The sequence below is a fragment of the Anomalospiza imberbis genome, chromosome 3 (genome assembly GCF_031753505.1).
Source record: "Anomalospiza imberbis isolate Cuckoo-Finch-1a 21T00152 chromosome 3, ASM3175350v1, whole genome shotgun sequence".
NCBI lineage: Eukaryota > Metazoa > Chordata > Aves > Passeriformes > Viduidae > Anomalospiza > Anomalospiza imberbis.
In genome coordinates, this window is record NC_089683.1 from 73,019,448 (window position 1) to 73,036,112 (window position 16,665).

The window sequence follows — 16,665 nt, forward strand, 5'->3', positions numbered from 1 at the left end:
TTGTGTTTTGGTATTTTGTGTTTGGGTTGGTTTTGGTTTTGTTGATTTTGGTTTTTTTAAGGCAGCTTGGCATTATTTTAATTACTTAATGAATGTTATATTTAAACATTGGATTAAAGCATCGTCGATTACGTGTCTGTCGTCTCTCCCCCCGTCTCACCGCTGACTGCGCTGTCCCTTAAGGCGGCAGGGTTCTGCCCTCGTCTTCCAGGATTTTTATTTTTCCCGGTCTTGTGCCCGCTGCCGCGTTACCGAGGCGGAGCCGGGACAGGGGCGGGGCTCAGCCCGGAACGGGGCTGCCGGGGGGCGGGGAGAGCGGGGCTGCGCCGGGGCCGCTGCCGGCCGGGCCGGGCCGGGCCGGCGCAGCGCCCGCCCCTCGCGGAGCCTGGCGCCCGACGGGAAGCGGCATGGCTCCCGGCGTGGAGCTGGGTTTCGCGGCGGCGGCGGAGGGCCCGGGCGGTGCCTGGCGGCTGCACAGCACCTACTTCCCCAGCAAGGTCGGGGGGCGGCCGGCGTGGCTGGGCGAGGCCGGGCTGCCGGGCCCCGCCGCTCTGCGCTGCGGCCGCTGTCAGCAGCCGTGCGCCTTCCTGCTCCAGCTGTACGCGCCGCTGCCCGGCCGCCCCGACGCCTTCCACCGCACCCTCTTCGTGTTCGCCTGCCGCAGCCCCGCCTGCTACCGCCTGGCCGGCCCGTGCGGGCCCTTCCGCGGTGAGGCGCGGGGACGCAGGGAGGGACGGGGCGAGGGCCGCCGGCCGCCGCCCCGCTGACCGGCGCGTCTCTCCCGCAGTGTTCCGGAACCAGCTGCCGCGGCGGAACGACACGTACCCCGAGGAGCCGCCCCCCGAGGAGCCGCCCCCGGGCCCGGCCCCCGCGCCCCCGCGGCGGCTGGGCAGCGGCGCCGCGCTCTGCCGTGTATGCGGCTGCCTCGGGCCGCGCTGCTGCGGGCGCTGCCGCCGCGCCGCCTACTGCGGGCCCGAGCACCAGGCGCTGGACTGGCGGCGCGGGCACCGCCGCGCCTGCGGCCAGCACGCCGCCGGAGGTGGGTCCGTGGCCATCTGAGACCTCGGAACGGGGGAGCTCGACACGCGTGCCAGCCTGTGGTCAATACTGCACCGAGCTGCCGAGCCGCAGCTTTTGAGTCCTTAAATGCTGCTGCTAGCACTGTTCGGTCTGCCTTCCGCGCCACTTGGATTTACAGAGATTCAAAGCAGCAGGACGCCTGTTGCAGTTTTCCACTGTCCTTAACATAACAGTGTTTCTGACCTTCAGGTCAGGTGTAGCAGTGATGTAAATCTTGCTCATGCAATGTTTCTGCTATGTAGTTTGATGTGTAGCTTTTGGGGAGAAGGACGTGAAATACAAGATGACGTTGTGAAGTGGTATCTCTTCTGTTTTCTAGATGACTCGGCAGATGCAATTCCAGAGCATAATGAATTCCTTTTTCCAGAATATGAAATTTTGATAGAACCTGAGGAACCAGAATTTCCCGCTGACAGCACTGATAATGAACAAGGAGCTGAGGATACACCAAAGGACGCAAAAGAACAAGAGGAACTTGGAGCTGCAGGCACTGCAGGTCAGAAATAAAGTGCTGCCTGTAATTCTTCCCAGTTACGCCTGTTATCACATCTTTAAAATATCAAATACTGTGATTTTTAAGCATTCCTTGTAAACTACTGGTGAAAAAAGGCTAAATGTGCTGTCATTTGCAATGCCAGTTTGTTGTAGACATCCCGTAAGTTGCGTTTCTGGGAGAGACTTAATAAGCTCTGACCCCCTCAGCTGTTGAAGCAGCTGTTGCTGCAGATAGCTTGCAGTTACACTGTGTCCCTGTGTGCTTCCAATAGGTAAGGAACAACGTAAGTGAGAAGGACAGGACTGAGCACCTGCTGCTGGATGCTGTTGAAATCAGGAGATTGTTACATTGTCTTGGCTTGACTTAGGTCAATTTGTCTTACTTTATGGAAAATAAAATTTCCTTCTCTGTGCTAGCAGGAAACTGGTTTGAGGATATTTTAACTGACTTTGAAGCAGTTGAAGTGCAGGCTCCTTCCTCCCTGCTCCCCCTAAATTCACGATGGGTTTGCTGCAACCACGCTGGCTTTGAGCACACCCAGGGTGGAGAGTTTGTGGTGGTGCCAGGGAATGATGCTGGGTTCCTGGTGGTCCCTTGCTGTGGTCCAAAGCTATCTCACAAGTGTTTAGTGCCCCCAGTTGATGTGGTTGTTGGAGTGTAACAGATACACTCTTCAGTGCTAAAAACTGAAGTCTGGCACATGCGCAGCACAGGGGCCTTTTTCAAGGCCCTTTTTCGTATCCTGAAAGTTCTGTAGTCTCAGTGATACCTGCTGGGAGCCATAAACTTTGGTAGATTAACTCCTTCCCTTTCCAGTATTCCAGTACTGACATCTGTGTTTAAAATGCAACTAAAACTAGTAAATGGAACTGTGCGTGACCAAATCTTAACACGCCATGAAAAGAAAGAAAAATCTTACATTTATGCCAGGAATGACTTATGAAGCAAAATAAATTTACACGTGCTAATACTGTTTTTAATTTTTAGTGTCTTGTATCAGCCTGTAAGTTTTACTGTTCTTTTTTCTTGCTTAGATGAAGCATTTCAGTCCTTAGATGAAGAGACATTGGAAGCAATGGCAAAACATGAGACTGAAGAAGAAAAGATCTTCCGAATGTTTAAAAAACAAGTAGCTGCTGAACCAGAGCAGGTCAGAAGATGGGGCAGTTTTTGAACGTAGTGGTTCTGACACAGCATCCTGCTGCATCTGCAACGTTTCACTGCCTTTTGTACCTAGTTAGAAATGGGGATGCCTCCTCATCCTCCACACACTCTCATCTTCCTTACGTGCTGAACTTAATTCATGCTGAAGTAAGAGTTTAGCACCTGCTCATCCATCTTAAACAGCTGCTGGTCAGGATGAGGTGGCACGAGGGTTTTGAATCCCTCACAGTGTGGAAGGAGCCACCGTCCTCGATGTGGTTTGAACCAAAGGACGTGGGGAACCACTGCATTGTTCCCCAGCCTGCAGCCATGTTGGCTTTCCTTCCAGCAGAACAAAAAGTGCAGAGAAGAGCTCTGTCACTGTCACCAGCTGCACTGGGGGGGGTGGCTTGGCTTTTTTTAAGGTTTAAGGATGGCTTTAGAATTTCCACTATTTAAAACAGAAATTTTCCCCCCATGCTATTTCTTATTACTGCAAAAGGCTAAAAAGCTACATTGTCAAACAAAACCATGGTCCCTGGTTTCATTCAGAGAAGACGCAGTCCTAAATCCATCAAAGTGGTGAAGAAGAAATTCTCTCCATGTTTTGCCTGGTAGTTGAGAGGTTAAGGTACACACTCAGAAAGTGGGAAACTTTGCATCTATTCCCTTCTCTGCCTTAGGTTTGTGCCTCACTCTCTCTGGCCATCTCTGTACTGACTGATCTGTCCAAGTGTCCTTTTGCTGATAATGTGTGATTTGCTAGTAACTGAAAAACAAAGGATATGTCTGAAAATACCTTCTTGAACAATAGGATAGTCTGCTTGTATTTAGATGCAGAACTGCAGACAGAAAGATCTGGATTGCATTCCTGACTGTGAGCAGGTCTGTGTGCTGATTATCCAGCTGCTTTTTCTCTGTCTCAAGACTGTAACATACACAACCTTGCATTTCTGGGTCCCTTGGTTAGGGAATTACAAATCACTGCAGATGACCCCTGGATCACTGAAAAGATGTGGTATGATTACTTGCATGATTCATATAGTTAAGAAAACTCATATAAGCAACCTGTCTTATTTAGAATGGTGCATTTGCAAATGATATTTTGCCATGGTTATTACTTCAAAGAACTGACCTTTTTCTGCTCCATCTACAGCTTTGTCTTGTCACTAAACACCTATTTTATGCCAAGATGAAAGGATAGTCATGAGAACTTAAATTTCTGCTGTATTTCAGATTATTAGATACTGCAGAGGAGGAGAAGGTCCACTCTGGGTGTCAGGTGAAAACAGGCCTGAAGAAAAAGATATCCCAAATTGTGTATGTGGTGCCAAAAGGATATTTGAATTCCAGGTATGTAAGCTCATTTAAAAATAACACAGGTAATGTATTTCTGACTCACGATCTAATTGTATAGGGTGTTGTCTTGTAGTTTGAGCAGGGTTGAAGTTGCAACAAACTAACTACGCTAAATGATTGTACGGAACCTTTATTTACTCTTAAAAGTGCTTTTTCACTTTATTATGCACATTATAAATAAGTTTGGCTGGAAGCATTCAAGCTGTAGAACTTTCAATGCTAGAGATGTATGTATGGTGAACACACTTAATGTCAAGCAAAGGCAAAACATAGTTACTAATGGAATTACAAACGGTGGGAGGCTCACAAATCAGGCAAGTCTTACAAGGCCACATAAAACTTACCTAAAATTCCAAATTTGTTTTATTTGAGCTGCCATATACATAGTAGCTTCAGCTGGGATTTTGGTGTAAGAGAATATAAATTCTTACACCAAACAGAGGACTGTTCTTCAGGAGAAGTGGGGAGAGGGGAGAAGTCTGTGGCCTGCCTCTAAACCTTTTGGTTTTCCTTGAAGATTATGCCACAGCTCCTGAATCACCTTCAGGTTGACAGCCTTGGAGAGAGCATTGACTGGGGAACGCTGGTGGTGTACACTTGTGCTGAGAGCTGCAGTGGGGGAAGCGAGTACCTGGAAGAGTTCATATGGAAACAAGACTATTCCATGGGCTGTACTTTATGAAGTTGTATCATCCAAATGGAAAACTTGGATTTGTTTCATTGCATCTCTGCACTATGCAAACAGGTAGTTGAACTGAATCACTGATAACTGCATCTTGTAACAGTGATAAAACTGCTGTAACTAGACCTTGACAGCCTCTCTTGTGCTCCAGAGGAGCTTTTACTTCAACCTGGTGATGAAGCCAGATGCATTTGTTCAGAAAGCTTAATTTCAAGTCTCATTTCTGGAAGTTTGTTAAATAAAGATGAAAAGCTTTTGGATTTGTGAAATTATCTTTTGTTGGTTATGGAACTCCAAAAACTTAAAAGATTGTAGTCTGTCAGGATTTTAATTGGGCTACTCAAAAATTAACATTCATTCAAAGAAAAGCAGACTACTGTAAACCCATTTGAGTGTTTATGTTGAAGAGCTGTACAGGAGTCAGCTAAGACAAAGCTGCATAGCCTTTTGCTGTGGAATTTAAATCTGCTTCCCTTTCTCAACAGGTACACTAAACCTGACTTGGGAGCTTGTCACGTGTTCTGAGTGGTTATTTGAGATAAAATGCACAAAAATTAAGTGTTTTATCTGACTTTAAAACTATTAGCCCCATGCAGAAGTAGTTTAACTCCATTACCTGGTGCAGAGGCTGTTTAAACAAAGTCAGCCCTACCAGAACACATTTGTCTTGTTACACAGTGCCTGTAGCAGCAGATTTTCAGCTGAATTGTACCTTAAGTCTGCCATCATTGGGGAAGTTTAAAAATAAGTGTCCTCTGTAGGGATTCTTCAACTGTATGACTGCCATATAGCTGAAGCAAGATAATAGTGAAACCATAAAGCTAAGCTTTACTGTGGTAGTTGCTTAACTACTCCTATGGCTATGGTGGTATTTGCAAAAAAGGCTTTTTTGTGTGTTTCCCTATAGAATTGACTTCAGTTACATATTCCCTTACCCTGCTCCAACCATTCATGGCTGCTTACCTGTGACTCTGTGGGGTTTTTGAAATCATTTAGATGTTGAAAGTACTCAAATAAGCAGGCAGAGAATGCTGTACCTGGAGGTGGTTTTGTTATCACAGAACTTAATTTCTAGTAGGGTAGTTTGAAGCCCTGGTCCGTGTTGTGAAAGAGCAAACTGTCTTAAGTCACTGTAGTAGAGCTCAACTGATTTTGTTGAAAACTGTCCTATGGTTTCTTAAGGCTTCAAGATTTCTGAAGAGTTGAAGGGTATTGCACATAAGTTGGTAATAGTTCAGGTCCTGCAAAAGCATGGACAGCCATACAGTTATAGCAAAGAGCTCTCAGGAACATTTGTGAGCTCACAGCACAGGGTGGCACAGCACTGAAGGCAACACAGTGTTTGAGTATATCCTGCACAGCTACATTAATAAGATCCATGAAACCAGTCACTAAGACACCTGGAGAGACACTGGTGTAGAGAGACGACTGAAGATTAAGGTCACTCAGGATTTGCAAATGGAGCAGTATCAAAGCAAGCCAAAACTTAATTTTGTCTAGAATGAAACACCAACTTAGTAATGAGACCATTGTTTACATTTGGGTTAGTTTCAGATAAAAGCTGTTTGAAATAATATCTAAGTCATAAAGAGGTTATTATTCCTGGAAATTTACTGAAGGAAAAAAAATGTTTATTTTTAGCTCTGAGCCTATTAGGCTTCAAGCATCATTCAGAAGGAAGATTGTATACATACTGATTCCAGTTGAAAGGGCTTTGACATTTTACAGGAACACTAATATAGTGAGGCTGTCATAGCTGGTAAAATACAAAGGTAGTAATTTAAAGAAATTCTAGAAGCTAAGCAGGGATCTATTGTTTCAGTCAAGTGCAGCTATTTAAGATTTGCCTAAATCCCATCTGTTGAACATAAGGCACCACATACTCAAACACAAGCTGCTTTAACCAGTCATCTCTTTTGCTTTAACATATTGGAAATATTCAAGTTAGACATTGCCAAGGATGTGACTGCTGGTATGCAAGGCAGAGAGCACTGCTAAGATTCTCTCAAAACAACATGTCGCTTATAGCAGTGCATCTGCTAGTAAATAATCTATTAAATAAAAAAAGCAATTCAATGTATTTCATTCTACCAGCTGGGTAATTTTAAAATTTATTAAGACAGTTCCCATAGTTGTATAAACAGGGTTTATTGTACATGTGGAGTTGAAGAAGAGAAGAAAGGTATATATTATATATATATGTACAATGAGCCATTTTAATTAATAAATTTATTCTATCTTGCTTAATACTGGAAAGAGGGAATGTGTCTGGCACCAAAGAAATTTAAAATTGAAAAAATTTAAAAGCTAAAGTTCTGAAAATTATAAAAACCATGGTCTTATGGAAGGAACTTAAAACATATATACACAGCAATTAAAGTGGTTTATACACTGAGTGACACAGTTGCATTTGTCTTTAAACCAACTTACAGATTATCTATTAATAGAACTGGCATTAAAACTATTTAAAAGCTAGAATATAAATAAAAGTTGGAGGGGCTGCTCCAGGAACAGCCCAGTAAAGCAACTCACAGTAACTCAGTAGACATATTCAAGAAAACAGTTCCCCTTGAGCATCAGGGAAGTAGGCACTAACTGGGAAATAGTCCAAGTCCTGGTGTTGCAGTTGCACTGGAAGTCCGTTTCTTGTTACTGCTGTGCCATACACAATACCTTTTAAAATATACCCCTGATTTCTCTGAAATGTATAGAAACTGTTACGTTGTCTTTCTGAATCCCTTTAAAATAGGATAGATGTTTTCAAATGCTTCATAGATTTCTGCTCGTACTTTAGCACCTGGAAAAAGAGAAGGGATTAAATTAGTTTGCACCTTTTGCCAAATACTTAATTTTAGCTTTTAGAATGTGTATTTGAATGCATCTCTATATAAAACCTACGTGTTTCCATAAATCTCCATTTCTACAATCCTTTTTAAGACGTTTCATAGACAACTTACATTACCAGACTTCTCTGTTTAATCTGACAACTGCTAAAACTTTCATTAGCATCTCTGTGATGATGCTAGGTTGCAAATGGAATTTTCATATACATGATTTCCACAGGAGATCCAACAATAAAGCACAGCCCTGTAGGATGTTTGTGCAGAACGTCCTAGCTGGCAAAGCTTTTTTTTGAGAGTGTATCAGGGGGAGGAATGTCTGGTAATGGAGACCACTGCAGAGAACTGCATTTCCCCACACTGCAGGGACATGATCCTTTTGTTTGTGGGTCTTGTGGGTTTCTTCTTCATAGTAAGACACAGCATGAGAAAAAATGGAGGGAGTAGGTTGAGCACCCGAGGTTGAGGAAGTCCTACAGCTCAAGTATCTCCCCTTCTTTGGTTGTTGTATCATAGAGCATGGCAGCAGCCTGCAACCAAGCTAGCTCAGTCACATGCTCAGCCACAGAAACAGTCTTTCAGATTTTGCCAGAAAAATCACCTGCATTCTTACAGCTTTTTGGGCACCTGATGATGGGTTCATGATGCTTGTTCCTTTGATCTAGCCAAATGTGCTGTTGCTTTGTGCATTCCCATCTGTTAAGGAACACAGTGCAGTTAACTGTGTCTGCAGTGGCAGTGCTGAGCTGCAGGTTGAGCTCTGGGTGAAGGACACCCAGGCATGAGGCCCTAACTGCTGAATCTTTGCATAACAAAGCCTGGTGTGGAGCCCTCAAGAAAACCTGATCTGACTGTGTGAGTGGGGTGTGTAGGGAGTCAAGCAGGACACCTGTTGGCTTCACTGGAGCTGCCCACTGCAAACAGGCTTTGGTCCTGCTGCAGGGTGTGGCTTTGACTGCCAGATTGGCTGCTGGATGGCTGCACAGGAAAGTTTCCTTAACATCACCATCCATGGAATACTCTATTAACTCTCGTTTCTCAGTACTGTCATCTCTAAAGGAAAAGTACCTGGCAGCTTATGTATCTCTGTCTGTTCTCTGTCATACAGTCTAAATCTCACCTCTTGGAGTAAGATACTGTCTCCACTTACCAGTTAAAACCACTTTTCCAGAAACAAAAATAAGCAGAACAATTCTTGGCTTAATCATTCTGTAGATTAAGCCAGGAAACAATTCCGGCTCGTAGCTGTAAGAGAAGAGAGTGTGTTTAAACGTGCTTGCAGGCCCATGTTCCACCCTATCTTCTGGGCCCAGTCTAGGACTGGGCAGAGCAGATGTAGACTTCCCTGAAACTTGGGGAGTGTAGCAGGGAACATCATTTTGACAGGTTCACATTGGGCAGCCTCAGTTACCCCTGAGGCAGTGCAGAGATGGGAACAAAGATGCAGGTTTCCTGTAGTGCAAGGGAATAATCTAAACAGATGTTACCTTCTAAAACAGTATGCAACAAGAATGAAACACAAGCAAGCCTTTTTTTACCTGCTGAACTGCTGGTGTGTGAGTACCAATCCTTCCAGTCTGATGGGAAATTTCACATCACAGCTGCCCACCATATTCTGAATTTTAAAATCTAAAAATTTTGCAGGAAAACCCAGTTTCTGAACAACTCTTGCGTACTTCCTTGCAGCCAGTCTGGATTGCTCCTCACTGAAGTGAGAAAAGGATATCCATATTACTGCCTCAGTTAAGTATTACTTCAAGCAAACAGTATTAAACCACAAATACCTAACTGGGGAAAAAAGTCTGTGTGGAGGGAGAGGGGAGTTCAAATGCAAAACTTTTGCATCCAAAATTAACAACTAGCACTGACTGGTTTTCATGCTAATTTTGGTAATAGGCTTCTGGACACCATTAGTATTGCACTCACTCTTCCTGAGACATAAAACAGTAAATTATAAATCCATATATTTTACCTTTTTAAAATACTGACCAGAGTCCCTCCAATGGGACGTTAAGATTGTTACTTAAGTTTTCACCTTAGAACAACCTTGAACTACTACTGCTAGAAAATACGTATTTCTATAAAAATCTGTCAACTGGCAAAATCTTCTGCTTGATTCAGCCCAGGCATTCAAACATGGGTTTAATACAACTGCACAGCCTTACCCACTGCTGCAGAATTCAGTTTGCTTCAGGTTTGTAAACAGCTGAGAATTTGTTTGTTGCTGATGCAGAGTAAGAAAACTTGAATTTCAAGTGTCACCAGGCAGAGAAAGTGTTTCCCTGTACAGATCTATTAATTCATCTCTGCTTATTAGTTTATTCCTTCTAGATTCTTACCAGACTTCTTCGGAGCAGAATTTCTCTCCTGCCCACCGGAGTTAAGCTGATGTTTAGTTTTCAATTCTTGTGCTTCAATGGTCATGTTAAGAACTACATGATCAGACTACATGATCAGACTACAGGAACCAGAGATTTGGAGCTCTTGTCCTGTGATGAATGAAGCTATTCAAATATAAAATCCTTATGACACCATCCTTACACTTTAAGCAGTTCCAATGCATAGTTGCTGAATTTTTTTAAATTATTAGAAAAAGCAGATAACTGCAAAGCCAAAAAATTTATATAATAACCTCTGCAAACCAGTTTATCAGACTGAATGAAAGTGCTTCAGAAATAGAACTACCATTTCCCCTTAAGTTAGGAAGTCCCTTCAATCACAAACAGGCATTTTCTGTAGAAATGTGTATAATCTGAGGTCACTGTGAAGCAAGATTAGTTGTACCTGTACAACTTTGATGTGTCTATATAAACAAGCATCATGGTACATGAGAAAAGACAGTCTGAGTTAGTTTCCTCATAATGCCTAAACATACCTTTTTGCTCCTGTGCACACCATTTTTCCAGAGCTGAATATCAGTGCAGTAGTACGTGGCTCTCTTATTCTCATAATAACAGCAGCAAAACGCTGAAGTGTGAGCATTGAGACTGTTAGTGATATACTGCTGTCATTATTACATTAAAACCAAATCTGCATCACCTAAGTTACACTGCAATGCAAGGAAAACTAAGGTCAAACATACTTACAGATCACTCAAAGTTTACTTGACATGCTTAAACCATAAGTACCTTCAAGCACACACACTGAGAGGTAGAGCCAAGCAGGAAGGATGTTTACCACTACATTCTTGTTCATCTCTCATTACTATATATGCAACATATAAATAACACTAACATTTGCATCAGAGCAATAGAAACAATTGTTTAAAAATCCTCCATATGTTGGAATTTTATCTCTTATGAGTAGGATGGAAGACTATCCAATAAAATGGACAGTGCTACATTACCAGCAGACAGAACAGCTGGAGTTCAAGGTCCTGTGTAAACAGAAGTCACCTCAGCTACCACTGTAGGACACAGCAGCCTGATTAGCTCTAACTTTTTATTCTCAGTAAGCATTTCCAAATATTCTTAAGTTCCTTGAAGCAAGAGATACTGGAAACTGAGGTGGGCAAACACACACACAAAAAAAAAAAAAACAAAAACCCGTTTGTTATATTTAACTTGGAACAGCTCACCCTACAGTCCCATGAATTGTTCTGCTGACATAACCAAGGCGGTAGCGTGGGTTACCCAACAGTACATTTGTCAAAATATGACTTAAATAATACAGCCAAGCAACAGCTTTCTTTGATAGATTAATCTACTGACTAAATGTCAGGAGTGTGTTACATAACCCTTCTATCCCTCTGCCATGGAAAACAGTGTTTCACATTGATTATTCTAGCCTACAAGTTTTACACAGCCACCTACCCCATAGATTAGGAGTTACCAAGGCATGCTCAAATTTTTGCTGTGCTAGTATCTTACTCGCAATTATGTAACAGCATCACTGGTATAAACTTACGGAACAGTCATTTATCATATATGCCTGCATGTGTGCTTTAACCTTTGAGAGCAGAGTTCAGGTCAACTGCAGCAAAATATTAAATGCTAAAACAAGAAAAACACACACACCCCCCAGGAAAACTGAAGCCTTCCCAAGACAAGCCAATTCAACTATGAAACATCCAAACTTTTATTAGTGTCCGGCTACTGCTGTTGCAAAGATAACATTTTCAAGAGGAGCCACCCAAAAGAAACATGAAGCAACATTATTTTCTTGATTAATGCTCCAGGTCCTTTGCTGTTGTTCAGATTTTTCAAGCTAAAAAGACACTACTTATTTAGAACCCTACTACTATTAAGAAGCAGCAGGAAACTTTGAAGTCAGTATGCAAAAAAATCAATTAAATTGATTTTGATCCATTTTAATGTTCCACCAAACTCAGCCATCAGAAGCAATGAGATGGCAGAAGTACTGGAGGAGAACAGGAGAGAACAGAGGGAAGCGAGGCTATGAAAAATAAGCGAATGGCCTGTGACCGTAAGAATTCCAGAGGAGCAGCTAGGTGGAGGAAACCACAGCTCTGGCAGGAGTCCAGGATTTTAATTCTTCTTTCCTTTCTCCTTGTTGGGAGATAGGGAACAAGATTTCATCATCAGATATTTCACAGTAAGAAGCAAAAAGAGCTCACTGAGCACTACAAACAAATATGCCCATACGAACAGCAGCAGAGGCCACCTCCACCACAAAAAGCTTGGCCAGTATACTACACTGTTGGTTAAGTTTTTTCTAAATCTAACAACTTACATCCTGGTGCATATCACAGCTACCTCAGCATAAAAATGCTTTTTACTAATTTGAATATCCTAAGTTTATTAAAATTTCCCTTTTAACTACAGTATAAAACTGCATATATAGCAGGTAGGTTTTTCAGCCTATTGCAGCAGCCTACAGCCACAACCTGTGCCTTAGGTTTATCTGATATAGGATGAACTCTTAATACATTTCTCTTACCTTGGGATTATATTCAGCATTTCGGGCACGAAGTGCAATAGTTTTTAGGTCAAGTTTGCAACCAAGATTCACTGTGGACACAATATTCCTAAAGACAGATCAGAGAAATATATTAAAAAAACAGTAAAGAATTCATGTGTCTTCCTCATTTTTAACCAAACCTAATCAATTTTTTTTTATTATTCTGTTTCTCCAAGCAAGTTTGAATGACATCTTTCCTACTAACAGGAACACTGAGCAGTGTTTTGGCTCAGGAACCTCCTTTTTTAGGGCAGAAGCTCCTAAGGCATAATTGCAGATTCCTCCTTATCTGTCAGCTATTATGAAAAGTGTCCCATGAGAAGAATCTCTATTTCAGTTTGGCAGGAAAATTTACTGATGCTGAAAGCCCTCATCACAATCAGGGAAGCTGCTGGAAACAGGAGAAAATGAGATAGTACCATCTGAAATTTTCCTTGCTATGCCCTTCAAGGAGCAAAACTAAGTGGAAATGACCCAGGAGGTAAATGCATTGCCAAGAGATTGGATAGCAGGTCTCCAGAAAGTTTTAAGAAGTTACTAGATAAAAATTTTGTTTTCTGGGAAAAACCTGAAATATAAAGGTCCTCAATGAGGGAAAAAAATAAGAAAAATATGAGAAACTACTCTTTCAATTCTTGGTATCAACCATTTCTCGTTCTCCCTTCCATAAATTTCTGAAGTAGTCTCTTTAAAACTGAAGTTCACTGAAAATACTTCCATACCTGAACTTAGAACTAGTTCTAGGGTTTTTTACCTTCTCACAAACTCAGTGTTAGCCGTGCATTGGAAACTCTTGAACTCCTAAAGTGCAAGGAGTTAAAAATTACCATGGTGTTAAATGAAGAAATATATAACCCTCCACTGGTATGCTCCAAAGATGGACCATTGACAAATCACTAAGAAACTGTTTATATTACTAAGTGGTTTAGTAATGAAGCGAAGCTAAAAATAAAAGTTAAAATTACTCATATTGCTACAGGAGACTCATAAATTCTCAGGACCTCTCATCCCACCAAAATGCAGTACCTAATTCCTGATGTGACTTTGGTCCCAAGTCTTTAAAGGGCTATCTGAGAAAGGACATGATGCACTAACACGTGGGGCACTCACTGTAGTTGTGGCACTATGCCAGAGCTCTCTGATGCCGGTGTTGCAGGAGTTATGGGAGTCATTGGAGTCATTGGAGAGGAGTACAGAGGTGTGGTTCCTGGTAAAGGGGCTGTGGTAAGAGTCTGTGAATGGAAGAGCTGGGGGGTTTGACCAGAGGTTCCCTGTGTCGCTTGCTGTGATGTGGATTGCTGTGCTGCTTGCTGCTGCTGCTGTTGCCGCTGCTGTTCCTCCAGTATGGACAGACTGTTGGTGCTCTGGACAGGCTGCGGTGTCAGTCCTGTGCCATATGGCATCATCGGGCTAAAAATTGGAATTCCTGGAGTCATTGCACCCTACAGAAGAAAACATGACATGAAAACCACAGATCATGATGACTCCATTTTGTTTTTAAGAGACAAAGCTTTCGGGGGGAGTCAAAAATAAATCTATGTTAGCTGAGTTGCTCATATCAAACCTGAAGCATATAGTAGTAAATCATTAAAATCAGAAAATCCTTGGAAATGCAGCTGTTCTATAGAATAAAGTACTACCCAAAGGAATCTAGGGAACATGACATGCTTCTCACACTACCTTGCAAGTATGTCTCAACTTTGACCCACAATTTAACTTGAAAATGTTTGAACACCAACTGTGTTCATTGTACCCACTGCATTCATAGCCCAGCAACAATCTATTATGTACATAGTTTAAGGAGCAACCACCTAAATTAAATTACTTTCCAACTTGTCAGTCATGTTTCAACTTAAGAGGAACCCCATTAAGAAATCCCACTTATATTCTTACACTCTGTGTATAAGAAACCATGTGTTTCTTACACTTCTGAATACAGACATCAATGGTTTCAAAATTCTGCTTTATACTAGTATTATTCGATACCTAGCAAAATTTTTCAGATCTGTAAACAAAAAAATGTGAAGACAGATGCAAGAAAGAGGAAAGCACTTTCATAAAGGAAATTCAGATCACGGTTACATTTTAAATAATTTGTTTTTACCTGAGGGGAGGCTAAGCCTTGAGCGTAGGGTGGCAAACTGTTGTTCTGATCCATGATTCCAGTTATTTCTTTGGTGACGCCAGAAGAATTTCCTTCAATTAATTTAAATAAACTTCAAATCCTAGAGGTTTTTTAACCATTTAAAACATTCCAGCGAAGTAGCTTTTAAAGCCAAACTGAAAGTGTTAGGAAAACATCAGCTTCAGAAAAATACGAGTCTACAACACTAACCAAAGCCTGGAAAGAAAAAAAGCAATATCTTGAGAATAGTATCTAAGCACAAACCCAAAAGCAAACCTATCAGCTGCTGACTCACATAAGAGACACCCACGTACAAATACATATAAGAACATTCACGCACACACGCATGCACAATCCATAAAAATAACCTTTTTCAGGCACACTCCATAGAAACTTTGCAGTATGATTCTGCTGAAGTCCCTGGCAGGTCTGACTCACATGGGCAAGCCTTTGTCCAACCAAACCCTCCTGTACTAACAGCTCAAGCTGCTGGTGCTCATTCTACTCCAAGCTTCACTTCAGCTGCAAAAGCACTGATATTTTTAGAATTTAATTCCCTTGGCTACTAATTGACATTGCTTGTAAGTCTCTTGCTGGCCATTTTAAGGCTTGGGCTTTCAAAAATTACTCTTTTTCTTCTATGAGAAAAGCATCGCAGCTCAAATCACAGCTAGGAAAACCTCTTCCATCCAATTCCATAAAACAAAGCACTGACAGATTTCAAACTGTAATGACACGCATTTTGTGAGGAGAAAAGAAATATGTGAAAACCAATTTCAAGTACACAAGTGAAACATACAATATTTTTCTTTCATTTTTAACTATACTTCTGTTGCTGTGTTATGGAAATAAACAGAAGTGGAGAGTTTAAATGTTACGATACCAATGATATAAAATATGATCCCATTAATTTGTAAGTTTAACTATTGCTAAGAAATACTCAAGGTCACTCTCAGGCCAGAGGTAGGCCACCTCAAAATCTGAAGACAGCCTATGCAGCCTCTCCTTTTTTAAGATATGAGAGCTTAGAACTACATTAATATTTACACTGCAGCTAGAAAGGCCTGATTTTTTCCACCCATGACCATAAGACATTACATCTTTACCTTCACCAAAGGTATCAAGCAGAGCACCCAGGTTTTACAACGTGGGTACATTAGAGGCCTAAATATTATCCTGGAAGAAACAAAGTCAACTCCTCGACAGCCCAGCTATTTAGTAAGAAGGCTGGATACCAGGCATGCCAAAACCTGCACCCAGGGCACCGTCTATGCAGAGGTCCCTCCTCTACCCACTTAAGGCGGCTTGCTCGGATCTCCACTACAAACGTCGGGCGACGTTTCGGTCGAGGGAACAGAGTCCAGAAGCCGCAGACAACCCGGAGGAGGCCCCGACCCACCCCCGAGGCCCCTTTCGGGCTCGCCACCAGCCACACAGCAGCGCTCGGCGTGCGGCCACAGCCTGCCCGCGCCCCCAGCCCTCCTCGCTCCCCGTCCAACACCGGCCCCGGCCCCGCGCAGCCCCCGCCCGCCCTCGCAGGGTCCCGCTGCTGCCCGCGCCCATCCCGCGGCCGGCGCCACGGCCGCCTCTCGGCCCCGAGCCGCGGCGGGGGAGAGAAAGGCGGCCGCCGCCTCCGCGCCGCGGGAGTCCCTCCCCGCGTTCCCCGGCCGCGGCTCAGGCCGCCCCGGAGGTGCGGAGCCCGCCCGGCCCGGCACCGTCCCCGCCCTCCAGGCCCGGCCTGCCCCGCACCGTCGCGCCCCACCAGCCTGTCCGCGGGCGGGGGGCGAGCGGCGGCCGCGGGGGAGCGGCGAGCACTCGGTACCTGGCGCTCGCTCCGCTCCCGCCGCGCTCAGCGCCCGCCGGAGCCCGGCCGCGCCCCGCCCCCGCACCACCGGCGCGCCCGGCGCGTCACTTCCCGCCGCCAGCGGGACAAGAGCCTTCGCTGGGAGGGACCTTCGGAAATCATCGAGGGCGAGTGCAGGGTCCTGCGCCTGGAGAGGCGTAACCACATGCACCATGC

General features: G+C 43.6%; 2 protein-coding genes across 4 annotated transcripts; one reads left to right on the forward strand and one right to left on the reverse strand.

Moving 5' to 3' along the window:
• The first annotated feature begins 365 nt into the window (after positions 1 to 365).
• On the forward strand, positions 366 to 5,018 carry PDCD2 (programmed cell death 2). 2 transcript variants are annotated; one of them, XM_068185125.1, is made up of 6 exons: positions 366 to 708; positions 788 to 1,039; positions 1,448 to 1,576; positions 2,611 to 2,726; positions 3,956 to 4,072; positions 4,596 to 5,018. In XM_068185125.1, exons 1-6 carry the CDS (start codon positions 408 to 410, stop codon positions 4,758 to 4,760), a joined length of 1,080 nt encoding a protein of 359 aa, XP_068041226.1. In that variant the 5' UTR covers positions 366 to 407; the 3' UTR covers positions 4,761 to 5,018. The 2 variants fall into 2 exon arrangements, with proteins under 2 accessions (XP_068041226.1, XP_068041225.1); XM_068185124.1 differs by having other exon boundaries at positions 367 to 708; positions 1,400 to 1,576.
• A 1,822-nt stretch (positions 5,019 to 6,840) lies between these two features.
• On the reverse strand, positions 6,841 to 16,526 carry TBP (TATA-box binding protein). Of its 2 annotated transcripts, none has more exons than XM_068185126.1 (8): positions 16,468 to 16,526; positions 14,625 to 14,861; positions 13,631 to 13,962; positions 12,500 to 12,587; positions 10,476 to 10,567; positions 9,139 to 9,306; positions 8,751 to 8,845; positions 6,841 to 7,557 (listed from the first exon to the last, which is right to left on the reverse strand). In XM_068185126.1, exons 2-8 carry the CDS (start codon positions 14,676 to 14,678, stop codon positions 7,478 to 7,480), a joined length of 909 nt encoding a protein of 302 aa, XP_068041227.1. In that variant the 5' UTR covers positions 14,679 to 14,861; positions 16,468 to 16,526; the 3' UTR covers positions 6,841 to 7,477. The 2 variants fall into 2 exon arrangements, with proteins under 2 accessions (XP_068041227.1, XP_068041228.1); XM_068185127.1 differs by lacking the exon at positions 16,468 to 16,526 and adding an exon at positions 15,752 to 16,079.
• Between the last annotated feature and the right edge of the window lie 139 nt (positions 16,527 to 16,665).

Bases quoted from the DNA above. Each gene is read 5' to 3' on its own strand.
- PDCD2 (XM_068185124.1), top strand. From the start codon at position 408: ATGGCTCCCGGCGTGGAGCTGGGTTTCGCGGCGGCGGCGGAGGGCCCG. The intron at 1,040-1,399 runs GTGGGTCCGTGG...TCTGTTTTCTAG, and splicing joins CGGCCAGCACGCCGCCGGAG to ATGACTCGGCAGATGCAATT. The intron at 1,577-2,610 runs GTCAGAAATAAA...TTTCTTGCTTAG, and splicing joins TGGAGCTGCAGGCACTGCAG to ATGAAGCATTTCAGTCCTTA.
- TBP (XM_068185126.1), bottom strand. From the start codon at position 14,678: ATGGATCAGAACAACAGTTTGCCACCCTACGCTCAAGGCTTAGCCTCC. The intron at 13,963-14,624 runs GTAAAAACAAAT...TTTCTTCTGTAG, and splicing joins AAGGCTTAGCCTCCCCTCAG to GGTGCAATGACTCCAGGAAT. The intron at 8,846-9,138 runs GTAAAAAAAGGC...CTTCTCTTACAG, and splicing joins ACACACCAGCAGTTCAGCAG to CTACGAGCCGGAATTGTTTC.